The 15117-nt window shown below is 38.5% G+C and overlaps 1 protein-coding gene across 5 annotated transcripts in view; it reads left to right on the forward strand.

Moving 5' to 3' along the window:
• MRP (Multidrug-Resistance like Protein 1) overlaps positions 1-15117 on the forward strand; it is a 160893-nt gene that overhangs the window by 41032 nt on the left and 104744 nt on the right. For all 5 annotated transcript variants that reach the window (XM_076208602.1, XM_076208600.1, XM_076208599.1 and 2 more), the window contains exon 11: positions 4905-5056. In XM_076208602.1, the coding sequence (XP_076064717.1) occupies positions 4905-5056 (152 nt within the window). The remainder of the gene's footprint in view (positions 1-4904; positions 5057-15117) is intronic.

Here is a 15117-nt window from a genome sequence, read left to right on the forward strand (position 1 = left end):
GCCTCTTCCATTGTCATCTCTATCTGCACCTTTTACCTATTCTTTTTCACATGATTCACCTCCCCTTTCTCTCTTAATTTCCTTCCAAAACATCTTTTTATGTATTATATTTGTATATATATATATATAATATATATATATATATCATTAAAATGAATGGCAAGCGTGTTATGACAGAGCTTCTTGTAGTATTTTTCTCTCTTTCTTAGAGTGATATTGCCTTCTGTAGGCAGTAACCTTAATAAATCTCCGTATGTCATGTTGTGGAGATTTATTAAGGTTACTGCCTACAGAAGGCAAGATCACTCTAAGAAAGAGAGAAAAATACGACAAGAAGCTCTGTCATAACAAGCTTGCCATTCATTTTAATGAAGTATGCTTGAGGGAAAACCTCCTGCCCATTTACACTATGAATATATATATATATATATTTATATATATATATATATATTTATATATATATATATTTAAATAAAAGAGGAGTCTCAAACGGGGAAGGGAGAGGACAAGTGATAGATGTGATTGTAGAGGGATTGTAAATGGATGAGAAATTAATACAGTCCAAAGGGATTTCTTGTGTGCACTGTAATTTCTTGAGTCCATGAGAGGGGTTGAGGTCACTATTTAATGAAGTAGTGGAGGTAAGCCAGCTTCAGCTGTTGAACTTTGCTGTGGAGGTGTTTTGTCTTACTGCATAGCCTCTGACATGAGCAGTGGATGGGGGACAGGAATGACCCCTCATACATGAGGAGCTAAGATAGAGGTAATGTGTGGGAGTATGTCAGAGAGCTGGGTGGAGGAGTTCTAATTTTGACCAAGAAAGATTTAAATGTAACAAAAATAACTGAAGGAAAAAATAATGTAGAATCAATTATGGTACAAGTCAAAGGTAAACAAATGAAGAAAAGAAAATTTGCAGTGGTATATGTACCTCCTAAAACACAAGCCTGGACAGAAAGGAATCATTCCGAGTTACTAGAAGATACAAAAGATGAATTAATTGAAATACTGAAAGATGGAGGAAATACAGTAATTATGGGTGACTTTAATTCAAAAGAAATATGTTGGGAAGAAATGACAGTGAAGGGGGGAGAGAAACACTGGGGCAATGTACTCCTTGACTTGACCATTGAATACACAATGACCCAGTGGATTAGAGAAAATACTAGATACAGAGGAAATGAAGAACCCTCAAAATTAGACTTAATACTTATGACAGAACCTGAGATTATCGAAAAAATTGATTACAAAACTCCGATAGGAAAAAGTGACCACGTACTAATAGAAATGGAATTGAAAGAACAAATGGATCAAAGCAAAAATGATAAACATAGAATAGGAAGACCTATGTATAACAAAACAAACTTTGAGAAACTTAAAACATTCTTTCGCAATGCAAACTGGGAAAAATTCCAAAACGAAGATACAGGGATAGAAGAAAAATGGAACATACTAAAAGAAATTTATAATGAAGGAGTGAACAAATATGTACCACAACAAAAAATAGAAAAAACATACATAAAGAGCTGGTACAACAAAAGATGTAGTGAAGCTAAGGACAAAAGAGACAAAGCTTGGAAAAAATGGAAAAGAGATAAGAAACCAAGCAAATGGCAAACATACATCAAACTAAGAAACGAATATGTAAAAATACGCAGAGATGAAAAGAGAAATTACGAAAAAAAGATAATAGACAAATGTAAGGAAGAACCCAAACTATTTTACAAGTATGTAAATGGAAAACTGAAAAACAAACAAGAAATAGAAAAACTGCGCCAAGATAAAAAGGAATATACAGAAGAACTGGAAATGGCTGAAATTATGAACAACCTCTTCAGATCAGTATTCACAATAGAAAACTCGCCTAACATTGTAGAAAGAGAGAGAGAATTATCCCCAGCACTGAAAGAAATAAACGTAACACAAAAAGAAATCAGTGACTAAATTAAAACCCTTGATGTCAGAAAACCACGTGGCCCAGACGGAATTGCAAACTAGATACTCAAAGAATGTATGGAAGAATTAACTGACAAAATATATAATATAATTAAATTCTCACTTAAAGAAGGAAAAGTGCCATTGGACTGGAAGAAGGCAAACATTGTACCAATTTATAAGGGAGGTGATAAGGAAGATCCATCTAACTACAGACCGGTCTCACTAACAAGCACAATAGCAAAAATTTGTGAAAGAGTTGTCAAAAACAGATGGGTTAAATACCTGGAAGAAAAATCTATACTGAACCCAAATCAATTTGGATTCAGACAAGGGAGATCATGTACAACAAATTTGATTTGCTTTTACTCAAGATTAATAGACATAATACAAGAAAGAGATAGGTGGGCGGACTATGCTTTTCTGGACCTGCAAAAAGCATTTGATAAGGTACCACATAGGAAACTAATAAAGAAGATAGAGTCAAAAGGTGGCATCAGAGGAAAATTATTGGAATGGATGAAAGACTTCCTGATTGGGAGGAAAATGAGAGTTGTAATTAGAGAAAAATTCTCCAACTGGGAAGAAGTAAAAAGCGGTGTCCCGCAAGGATCAGTACTGGCCCCAATCATGTTCGCCGTATACATTAATGACATGAATGAAAGCGTGGAGTGCTATATGAATTTCTTTGCAGATGATGCAAAATTACTAAAGAAGGTAAAAACAAAAGAGGACTGTAACTCTGCAACAAGATCTGGACACGATCTGGAATTGGACTCAAAAGTGGGAAGTAAAATTTAATATAAAGAAATGCAGTATAATGGAATTTGGAAAAAGTAAAAACAGAATATCAAAAGATTACAGATTTGGGGGAGAAAAAATAAAAAAAAGCAAACTCGGAAAAAGATCTTGGAGTGATGATTGGAAAGGACATGAAACCAGATAAGCATACAGATAAAATATTCGGAGAAACCTACAACTTATTGAGGTCAATCAAAGTGGCATTTGCTTATATGGATGAAGAAATGATAAAGAAAATACTAATTACACTAATAAGACCAAAACTTGAGTATGCAGCATCACTTTGGACACCCAGTACAAAAAAAAATATTAAGAAACTAGAAAGATTACAAAGAGCGACAACCAAACTGGCACTGACTCTCACTGAGCTAACATATGAGCAAAGACTGTCCAAATTGAATCTACCAACTCTGGAACAAAGAAGAGAAAGAGGAGATTTTGCTGACTATCTACAGAATAATGAAAGGAATGAAAGTTTTACACAGGAACGACTTTTTAGTGTGGGACAACGGTAAAACAAGAGGACATGGAAAAATACTGAAAAAGGATAGTTATAGAAAAAACTTGAAAAGGAACAGTTTCCCACACAGAGCGATAAATACATGGAACAAATTAGACAACAAAACAGTATGTGCAAACACTATACAAGATTTTAAGATAAAACTTGATGCGGAGAGATACAAAGACGGGTCAGCACAAGCATAGCTCCCCTCCCGTATATCACAACTAGGTAAATTACAACTAGGTAAATTCTAAAGGAGTATGCAGATGCATGTAAAAATAGCAAGCGGAGGTATATGTTGTGATATAGATCATTATTTTTATAGTGTTCCACTGGGCCACCAGATGCATAAAATATAGGGGTAGCCAAAACAGTCCCGAAAGTACATACGCCAAGGCTTTTTCCCTTTTACAAGGGAGGTAGCCAAAAAGAAAAAGGCATAAAATCATTCCCACCCATTCCATCCCTAAATACACTCCACTCCCCTCCACCATGTAGTCAGTACCCCAGTACAGTACAGAAAATGTGATGGAATCCCACAAGTATAACTGCTCTCATGTATAATACAGTAATAATTGTTGCCTTGAGTTTCACTGACTGGAAACCAATAGCCCCACAATGGCCAACATTGCTCCTCAGGTCCTCCCATAGATCTTTCAGAGAAAAAAACATTGGACTGTTTGTGTTGTATTTGTGTGGGACTATTTCTGTCCCTGTCTATCTATATACAAAGAGCTTTTTCTGCCTTATAAGGGAGGTAGCCAAGTCAAAGGCATGTACCTACTCCCACACATTCCACTCACCATCCACCATTCTTTCCCCTCCCATTCATCACCCTTTCCCCCTTGCATCTTAGCCCCTCATGGATGACTAGTCATACCTGTATCCTGCCCACTGCCTTGGATCAGAAGTAATGTAACAAGACACAGTACATCCACAGCAAGGCCGCTTCATTTACTCAGCAACCCCCCCCTCGCTGTCCCCTCATTCAGAAAAAGAGAAGACAGCGAGAAATCCTTTTGGGTTGCGTCAAAATATCACTCATAACATAAGCAACCGCTACCCCCCATCCCCACCCCTCCCTTGCATAACAGTATCACATCTACACACAGTCACTCTCCACTCATCCCTATCTCCCGCCTTCTCCCTTCCTTGTTCAACAGACATTCTCCTCTTGCTCAATGCCCCTTTCACCCTATCCAACCATCTCATCCTTGGTATCCTTATTTTGGTGCCATTGACTGAAAGTAGTAGGAAGAAGGGAGCAGTTGCTAGTTGTTACCTCTTCTATTGTAAAATGGTGGAGGGGATACAGTTGAAGTTAATAGATATCAAGGGCCTAGTACAGAGACCAAGTGTCAGCCTAAAGTGGTAGCAGTGTGTGTGTGTGGGTGGGGTTGACACAATTTAAAAATATGCACCAGGGGTGTGATTCTCCCTGCCATCCATCTTTCAGGGCCACTACTGGCAGATACTTGTCCCTCCTGTATTTTACAGTTTGGTAGTACTTAAATTTTTGTCTCATCACCTTCAAGGTAGTGGCTAATTAGTTGAAAAAATATGTTAATGGACTTTTCCCTGTTTAGAAGGTGGATGGCTGAGTGAAAGCATACCTTTCAATTTCTCATGGAAGAAGTAATTATTCTTTCTTTTTCATTGTTTTCAGGAGCATCAGTATTTGCTGGGTTAGCTGTGATGATTGTCCTCATTCCTGTCAATGGATTCATTGCCAACAAAGTCAAGAAGCTGCAAATAAAACAAATGAAGAACAAAGATAAAAGAGTCAAGCTCATGAATGAGATCCTTAATGGAATGAAGGTAATGTATGATATTATAAATTCATTTGTACCTTCTCACATGCAATACATACATATGTCCAGTGTTCTCAGTGAATGAAAGGTCATCTTTGCCCCCCACCTACTACCTGGGTCAGAGGTGGTGCAGCAAGACAGCACCTCCAGCACCACAGCTCATGTCAGAGGCAACGTAGCAGAGCACAATATCTCTAAAGCACGGCTTAACAGACAAAACTGGTTTACCCCCACCACTTCATTACATTCTGGCCTGACGGTGCAGTGGCACCATTCTTGACCACTTGATTCAGCAATCTGAGCTTGACTCCTACCCAGGGCTGAAAAGATTCCAGCATTGCTGCTCTGCAAGCCAACATTCCAACTCTGGTGGGCAAGAAATTGTGTGTGTGTGTTTGTAAGGTCACAATATAACCCATATATTTGTCCATATATGAGCTCAGAAGTCTCATGTGGGAGGGAAATAGCTTTTGATTATGGGTCCAACATGTGATTCAAGACCATAGTGAATCACATGGTGACCTTCCCCTCCTTCCTCATCCATGTAAGTTTCCTCCATTCATCTCTGCTTTCCACATTCACTTTCCTAGTCTTTTTTCTCACTGTTTTTTCCATATGACCAAAACATATCTGTATTCTCTGAACAACCTTACTGCCAGACTCTTTTCACCTCTGCTCTCCACCTCACCTCAGAAGGAAAGCTTTTGAGAGAAGTCAAGAGTTTTTACGAGAGTAGTAGAGCTTTAAATGAGTGCATAGAGGGTTTAGGGAGAAGTGTAAATGTAATAGTACCGGGAGACCTTAATGCTAGGGTAGGAAAGGATCCAATTGATGGAGTGGTTGGGAAATGTGGAGTTCCAGGAAAAAATCGTAGTGGAGAGTTGATGGTGGAAATGTGTCTAGAGAGTTGATGATAGCAAATACAGTGTTTCAGAAGAAAGTCAAGCATAAGTACACATGGGAGAGGGTGGTGGAGGGAAGGGTGGTAGATAGAGCTTTAGTGGTAAATAGGATTATGATAGGAAGAGTTAAGGATGTACATGTGCTAAGGGGAGAGGGTGGGAGAATATCAGATCATTTTCTGGTGGAAGGTAAGTTGAGAGTGGAGGACAGATGGAGAAAGAGGAAAGGGACAAAAGGTAGGGAGGTGCTTAGAGTGAACTCTTTAAATGAAAAGGAAAAGGAGAAGGAGTACAAGAAGAAGCTGAAGGAGGAGTGAAGGATAGAGTAGAGGTAGGTGTGGAGGAGGAATGGGGATGGTTCAAGGAGGGAGTCACAAAGTGTGCAAAGATGGTGTGTGGAACAAGAAGGACGGGAAGAAATAGAAGGAAGGGTAGTGAATGGTGGGATGAGGAAATGAAGAAGGTTGTAGAAGAGAAGAAGCGAGCTTACACAGATTGGTTACAAAATAGGACGAGGGAGTCATATGAGATGTACAAAGAAAAGAAAAGAGAAGTAAAGAAAAAGATAAAAGGAGGCAAAGAGGAGAGCAGATGTAAAATGGGGTAAGAGTATGACAGAAAATTTTAAAAGTAATAAAAAGATGTTTTGGAAAGAAATTAAGAGAGGAAGAGGAGGCGAATCAAGTAGAGAAGAAAAGGTAAAAGGTGCAGATGGAGAGATGATAATGGAGGAGAAGGCAGTAAGGGGAAGATGGGCAGAATATTTTAGGGAGTTGCTAAATGTGAAGGAGGATAGGGAGGGAAAGATAGCTGCAGTGGGAAATGCTAAGAAAATGAGAGTGATGAGTGAGGAAAATGGAGGAGAAATAAGGAAGGATGAAGTGAAGGCAGCAGTTAAGATGATGAAAGCAGGTAAGGCACCTGGTGTGGATGGATGCCATGCAGAATGTCTTAAAAAAGGAGGTACAGTGATGGTGGACTGGTTGGTGAGGTTATTTAATGTGGGAGAGAAGGTAGAGGACCGGAGGACTGGGGGAGTGCTTGTATAGTTCCACTTTACAAGGGAAAAGGGGACAAGTGTGAATGTAGTAGTTTCAGAGGGATTAGCTTGTTAAGTGTAGTTGGGAAGGCTTATGGGAGGATTTTGATTGAGAGGATTAGGAGAGGAACAGAGGGAGTAATTGGTGAGGAACAGTGTGGATTTAGGACAGGTAGAGGTTGTGTAGATCAGATTTTTGTGGTAAGACAGATATGTGAGAAAGCTATAGGAAAGGGGAAGGATGTTTTTTGGGCCTTTATGGATCTGGAAAAGGCTTAAGACAGGTTAAACAGAAAGGCACTGTGGGAGGTTATACGGATATACGGGATAGGAGGAAAGCTTCTAGGAGCTGTCAAGAGTTTTTATGAGAGTAGTAGAGCTTGTGTCAATATTAGAAATGGAGAGAGTGAGTGAGGTGAGGAGGAGAACAGGGGTGGAAAGGAAGTTGGGAGATAGGGTTGATGAAAGAGTGTTAGGATGGTTTGGACATATGGAAAGAATGAGTGAAGAAAAACTAGTAAAGGAGGTATGGAAGGCAGATGTGAAGGGAGTGAACATGAAGGGACGTCCTAGGATGAGGTGGATGGATGGGGTGAAGGAGGCTTTGGGGAAGAGGGGAATGTCTGTTGAGGAAGGACGGGAGAGGACAGAAGATAGGGGTGAATGGAGAATGGTTGTATATGGAAGATGTTGTGATGCATGAGGTGGGGTGAGGTAGTATGTGTGAGCAAAATTTTGATGCAGCCCGAAGGGATTTCTCCCCGTCCTCTCCTTTATATGGGGGGACGAAGAGGGGGGGTCGCCGATTTAATGAAGTGGCCTTGCTGTGGATGTTCTGTGTCTTGCGACACTGCTTCTGACCCAGGGCAGTGGACAGGGTGCAGGGATGACCCGTCATCTAGGAGGTGCTAAGATGAGAGGGAGGGTGGAGGGGTGTGGAGTGTTTTCAGGGATGGAATGGGTGGGAATGATTTTTTTCCTTTTCCTTTTTGGCTACCTCCCTTGTAAGGGGGAAAAAGCCTTGGTATATGTATGTATGTAGTAGAGCTTGTGTTAGAATCAGAAATGAACAGAGTGAGTGGTTTGAGATAAAGATGGGATTTCACCAGGGATGTTATATTGCCTTGACATTTCAATTTATACATGAATGGGGTGGTGTGAGAGGTAAATCCCAGGGTAATGGGTTGGGGATTGGAGATGGTTAAAGGAAATGGAGAAAAGTGCGAGATAAGCCAGTTGTTGTTTGCTGACAACACTGCACTTGTAGCAGGATCAGAGGAGGTATTGAAGAAGTTAGTGACAGTTTTGGAAGGTATATGAAAGAAGGAAGTTGAAGATAAATGTGGGTAAAAGTAGTGGAGAGTTGATCATAGCAAATAGTGTTTAGGAAGAAGTCAAGGATAAGTACACATGGGAGAGGGTGGTGGATAGAAGGATGATAGATAGAATGTTAATGGACTATATAATGGTAACCAGGAGTATAGTAAGAAGAGTTAAGGATGTACATGTTCTAAGTGGAGAGAATGGGGGAACATTAGATAATTTTTTGGTGGAAGGTAAGTTGAGAGTTGAGGATAGATGGAGAAAGAGGAAATAGACAGAAGGTAGGGAGGTGCTTAGAGTGAACTTCTTACATGAGAAAGAAAGGGAGAAGGAGTACAAGAAGCTGAGAGAGGAGTGGGAGGGAGTGAAGGATAGAGTAGAACTAGGAGTGGAGGAGGAATGGGGATGGTTCAAGGAGGGAGTCCCAAGGTGTGCAAAGATAATGTGTGGAACCAAGAGGATGGGAGGAAATAGAGGGAAGGGTAGTGAGTGGTGGGAAGAGGAAACAAAGAAGGTTGTAGAAGAGAAGAAGTGAGCTTTCACAGATTGGTTACAAAATAGGATGAGAGGTAAAAAGAAAAGAGAAGAGAATAAAACATAAGATAAAGGAGGCAAAGAGGAGAACAGATGTGAAGTTGGGGAGGAGTATGACAGAAAATCTTGAAAGTAATAAAAAGATGTTTTGGAAAGAAATTAAGAGAGGAAGAGGAGGCGAATCAAGTAGAGAAGAAAAGGTAAAAGGTGCAGATGGAGAGATGATAATGGAAGGGAAGGCATTAAGAGGAAGATGGGCAGAGTATTTTAGGGAGTTGCTAAATGTGAAGGAGGATAGGAGGGAAAGGTAGTTGCAGTGGGAAGTGCCAAGAAAATGAGAGTGATGAGTGAGGAAAATGGAGGAGAAATAAGGAAAGATTTAGTGAAGGCAGCTGTTAAGATAATGAGAGCAGGTAAGGCACTTGGGTTGGATGGATGTCATGCAGAATGTCTGAAAAAAAAAGGTACAATGATGGTGGACTGGCTGTTTAAGAGAGGGTAGAATGTCAGAGGACTGGAGGAGTGCCTGTATAATTCCATTTTACAAGGGAAAAGGGGACAAGTGTGAGTGTAATAGTTTCAGAGGGATCAGTTTGTTAAGTGTAGTTGGGAAGGCTTATGAGAGGGTCTTGATTGAGAGGATTAGGAGAAGAACAGAGGGAATTATTGGTGAGGAACAGTGTGGGTTAAGGACTGGTAGGGTCGCACGGATCAGATTTTTATATTTACCTAGTTGTATTTTATGGGAAGGGGAGCTATGCTCGTGGTGTCCTGCCTTTGTATCTTGCAGTGTCTAGTTTGCTCTTAAATTCATGAATGGTTTTTGCGCACACTATTTTTTCATCCAATTTGTTCCAAGTGTCCACCATTCTATGTGGAAAACTGTTTTTCTTCAGATCTCTTCTATAACTATATTTTTTTTATTTTCTTTCCATGTCCTCTTGTGTTTCTCTTGTCCCAATTTAACAAGTCCTCTCTATCAAGTATTTCTGTGCCTTTCATGATTCTATAGATGGTCAGTAGGTCGCCTCTCTCTCTTCTTTGCTCCAGAGTCGGTAACTCCAGTTTAGCCAATCTCTCTTCATATGACAAGTTTTCAAGTGCAGGGGCCTTTTTTGTGGCTGCTCTCTGGATTCTTTCTATTTTCTTTATATTCTTTTTGGTACTGGGTGACCACAATGTCACCGCATATTCTAGTCTAGGCCTTATCAATGTGACCAATATTTTTTTAATAATTTCTTCATCCAAATATGTAAATGCCTCTTATATTGATCTTAGCAGGTTATAGGATTCTCTGACAATTTTGTTTATCTGTTTATCATAGGACAAGTCGTTTGAGATAATTACACCCAAAATGTTTTTGGATCCCTTTTTCTTTACCTCCTTAGTTCCAATTTTATATTGTCCTGATATTCTATTTTTACTTTTTCCAAACTCCTTTATGCTACACTTCTTAATGTTGAAGTCCACTTCCCATTTCTGACTCCAGTTCCATACCTTATTCAGGTCTTCCTATAGTAATTCGCAATCCATTTCAGTTTTTACTTTCCATAACAATTTAGCATTGTCTGCAAAGAAGCTCATGTAACATTGCACATCATCATCCATGTCATTCACATAAATAGCAAACATTATTAGAGCCAATACATATCCTTGCAGAACTCCACTGGTCACCTCTTTCCAACCTGAATATTTTTCTCTGGGTACTGCTCTCATCTTTCTACCAATCAGGAAGTCCTCCATCCATTTTAGTACGTTCCCTTGTATCCCTCCTATATGTTCCAGTTTTTTAAATCATTTTTTGTGTGGTACATTGTCGAAAGCTTTTTGTAAGTCCAGGAAGGCACAATCAGCCCATACATTCATTTCTTACACTATGTCTATTAGTCTTGAGTAAAAACATATTAAGTTTGTGGTACATGATCTTCCTTGTCTGAACCCAAATTGTCTTGGGTTTATTATATTATTTTCTGCCAGGTGTTTTACCCATCTATCCTTCATGATTTTCTCACAAATTTTGGCTATAGAGCTTGTTAGTGAGACCAGTCTATAGTTAGTTGGTTCCTCCTTGTTTCCTCCTTTATATATTGGTACAGTGTTAGCATTTTTCCAGTCTTTTGGTATTTTTCCTTCTTTAAGTGAGCAACTTATTATGTTTTGTATTTTGTCCATTAGTTCTTCTTATTCTTTTAGAATCCAATTTGCAATTCTGTCCAGGCCATGTGATTTCCTGACATCAAGGTTTGATAGATGTTCCATTATTTCTTTTTGTGTTATTATTATCTCACTCATGGGGGGAGATTGCATTTCATTTCCTTTGTCCCAATATTGTGCTTTCTCTCTAGTGAAAACAGACTTGAAGTGATTATTCATGACTTTGGCCATTCCTAAATCTTCTGTGCATGCTATATTTCTTTGGCGTAGTTTCACCATTTCCTTTTTGTTTTTAACCTCTTCACTCCAGGGCACATCGCATGTCTGGCAGCATTAGCTGCCCGACGTGCGATGTTGCGTCATAATAATCACATTATAAGAAATAAAGTCAGTGCTCAATTGTTCGTTCTCTTTCACCCGTGTATTTTGATAACCATAGAAAATATGATGAAGCCAGTTTAGAGAGAATGGAAGTTACGTAGGTACAACTACAATAGATATAATCAAGATGCCGATGTCGGCATCATCGAGTACCCACTTGCTCCTCATGCCGCCTACGTAGGTGTCACCGTATGGAAGTGGTTAAGTTTACCATTCACGTATCAATAGAATAGCTTGGGTTCCTCTTTGCATTTATCTATAATGCCTTTTTCATAGTTCCTTTTTTCCTCTCTTTGCACTTTTACATACTCATTTCTATAGTTTATATAGACTTGCCATTTTCCAGGTTTTTTATCTTTTCTCCATCTTTTCCACGCTCTGTCCCTTCTATCTTTTGCCTCACTGCATCTTCTGTTGAACCAGCATTTAATGTACACTCTAGTGTCTGTTGTGGCACGTGCCTATTCACTCCTTCATAGTAGTTTTCCATCAAGATATCCCATTTCTCTTCCACTTTTGTCTCTTCCATGTAAAATTTTCCTCAATTTACATTCTGATGAAATTTCTTTAGTTTTCCAAAGTCCATTTTGCTGTACATCAATCTTCCTTTCCTATGCTTTTCATTTCCCTCCATGTATATTTCTTCCTTTAGTTTAGTCTCAATAAGTATATGGTCACTTTCCAAAAGGTGTCTTATATTGGATTTTGTCCACAATTTCATGTTCTGTTGTAAATATTAAATCTAGTCTCGACAGCTCCTCATTATTTCTGTATCTGGTGTTTTCACTGACCCACTGTGTCATTGTATATTCCATGGTCATGTCCAGTAATACATCACCCCACAAGTCTTCTCTGCCTTTCACTGTCATGTGCTCCCAACAAATTTCTCTGCAGTTGAAGTCCCCCATAATTATCAGGTTTCCTCTGCCCATTAGTATCTCATTAAATGAATGCCTTGTATCTTCTAGCATTTTCATATGCTCGTTTTCTTTCCAAGCGTTTGTTTTTGGGCCCACATAAGTCACCACAAACTTTCTACTTTTCATGGCCTTGTCTTCGACTTTTATCATGATCAGTTCTACATTACCTTTGCCCTCCACAATTTTTGTCAAATTCAAGTTTTTCTTGGATAAGAACATGATTCCTCCTCCCTGTTTCTTGTCTCTGTTCTTAATCCAGTAATTGTATAGTCCATGTCCAACATTGATGGGTGGTATTGCACCCCTTAGTTTAGTCTCCACAATTCCCAATATGTCTGTTTTTTCTTCTAACAGGTAATCATTAAGTTCATTCAGTCCTGAAATTAATCTGTCTATGTTAGTATAGGCCACTTTTCATTTTTTCTTTTCGCCATCTTTTTTTTTTTGGTTCGCCCATTCTGATGTGCCATTTTCTCAGTCTCATGTCATTTACTCTTCAGTACAATTCCTTGCTTTCTGTCTCCATTCTCTTCACATTTTTTTTCTTTGCTTCATCTCTTAGTGTCTTCTCTTTTTCTATTTCCTAAATACCCATTTCTCTTTTTATCCATATTTTATTATAATGTTCACTCCTTGCCAACTTATCTACTTTTTCAAATATGTCTTCTACTACCATTTGTTATCTTAGTTTTTTCTTTAGGGGTCGATTCCTTTCCTTAGAATAATGACCACTTCTATACACATCGTCAACGTCCTCTACATCCTGGGCTCCATCCTGAATTTCTTTTAGGATTGCTATTGCTGTTTCTTTGTCTTCTTTTTTCTCATGTACCTCACCAGACCATGTTTTTATTTTAGTCCATATACCACAATACATTTTTTCCTATCTACTGCATCTCTGACCCAGTTTGCCTTTTCATTAACTACTTGGATAATTGTGTCTTTTGCATTCTCCTGTATTTGTTGTTGGACTATTTCTTTGAAGGCAATTTCTTTATTTTCTATGTTTTCCTTCCATTTCTTAATCTTTTGGATACTTTCCTCACCTAAGTATTTTTTTCAGTCATTTCTTGTTATTTGTTATTTATCTCTATTCTTAAGTTGTCACAATTGGTAGTATCATTAATTTTCTTCTTTTCATTTTCATTCTTCACCTCTATCATTTTTCATTTCCTTAATCTTGTTTCTTAGATCCGAGTTAGTTTTCCTTAGGTCAGAAATTTCAATGTTAGCTTGCGCTAAGGAATCCATTAGTTCAGTAATTTCCTTCTTTAAGTCCATAATTTTACTCTCCCACCATTTTCTAATTTTGCTCATTTCCCCCTCTATATCTAAGATTCAACTTAAACTCCTTTCTACTTACCGAATCCTGAGAAAGAATCATCATGGTATAACCATTTGGCCGCTGGTGTTTCACAATGATTATATTGTATTTCGGTGTGGCGCCACTAGATGACTCTGCTATCAAGTCGTTCAAGTCAGATGTTTCCTTGTTTTCCTTCATTTTTTGCTAATTATGTCTTATTCCATTTAACTAGCACTGCAGAGATTTCATTTCAGACACCCACAATTTCTCCCCTCCCATTCAATACAAACCAGGTTTCCTTCTTTTGTTATATATCCCAGAATTTTCCTCTTCTTTGGGCCACAAACGATGAAGGTGTTGGCGGTTCCATGTTCCATATGTATGTGGAAAGACAGATATGTGAGAAAGCTTTAGGAAAAGGTAAGGATGTTTTTTGGGCTTGTATGGATTTGGAAAAGCTTATGACAGCATAGACTGGAAGGCACTGTGGGAGGTATTACAAATATATGGGATAGGAGGAAAGCTGTTAAGAGCAGTCATTAGTTTTTACAAGAGTAGTAGATCTTGTGTTAGAATCAGAAATGGAGAGAGTGAGTGGTTTGAGGTAAAGGAGGAACTTCATCAGCTATATGTTATGTTGCCCTGGCTGTTCAATTTATACATGGATGGAGTGGTGCTAAATGCAAAGGTAGTGGATCAGAGATTGGACATGGTTAAAGAAAATGGAGAAAAGTGGGAGATAAGCCATTTGTTGTTTGCTGACGACGTTGTGCTTGTAGCAGGATCAGAGGAGGGATTGAGGAAGTTAGTGACAGAGTTTTGGAAGGTGTGCAAAAGAAGGAAGTTGAAGATAAATGTGGGCAAAAGTAAGGTGATGAGATGTACAAGGGGAGAGAGTGGCAACAGACTGGAAGTGAGTATTAAGGGGAGATTATATAAACATGGTTTATTATAAGTCACACTATACTCATATTATCATGAAATGTGACATTGTGCCACATCTTAGGACACCTCAGACACTATTCCCACACATATAACTGTTTGATTTCAGTTTTGTTAGTTTGAGTTACATTTCACATCATGATTTATTTGTTTATCATAAGTCATAACATACTCATGGTATTATAAAATGTAACATTACAACACATTATAGAACAACACACACTGTTTCAATTTATTGTAAACTCCAACAGACCCCCACTAAGAGGGAATGTGGAGTCAATCCACTATGTATACTGCCAGCTTTATTCTCAGAGTAACATTCCTCTGAAGAAGCTACAAGCGAAACTGGTCAGGAATAAACTTGGAAAGAGACCCGTGACACTCTTTTTTCCACCTTTTTCAACTTGTCACAATGTCTCAACAATGATAATTATATTAGATTGATTGTAATAATAGTAATATAATGGTAATAACAATGATAATAATAAAAAAGAATAATGACAGTAATGGTAATATAATAATGTAATAATTGTTAATGATAATGATAATACTAAGTGGTGAAGGAAC

The sequence above is a fragment of the Oratosquilla oratoria genome, chromosome 25 (assembly GCF_046742065.1).
Source record: "Oratosquilla oratoria isolate Oo_2021 chromosome 25, ASM4674206v1, whole genome shotgun sequence".
Classification (NCBI taxonomy): domain Eukaryota; kingdom Metazoa; phylum Arthropoda; class Malacostraca; order Stomatopoda; family Squillidae; genus Oratosquilla; species Oratosquilla oratoria.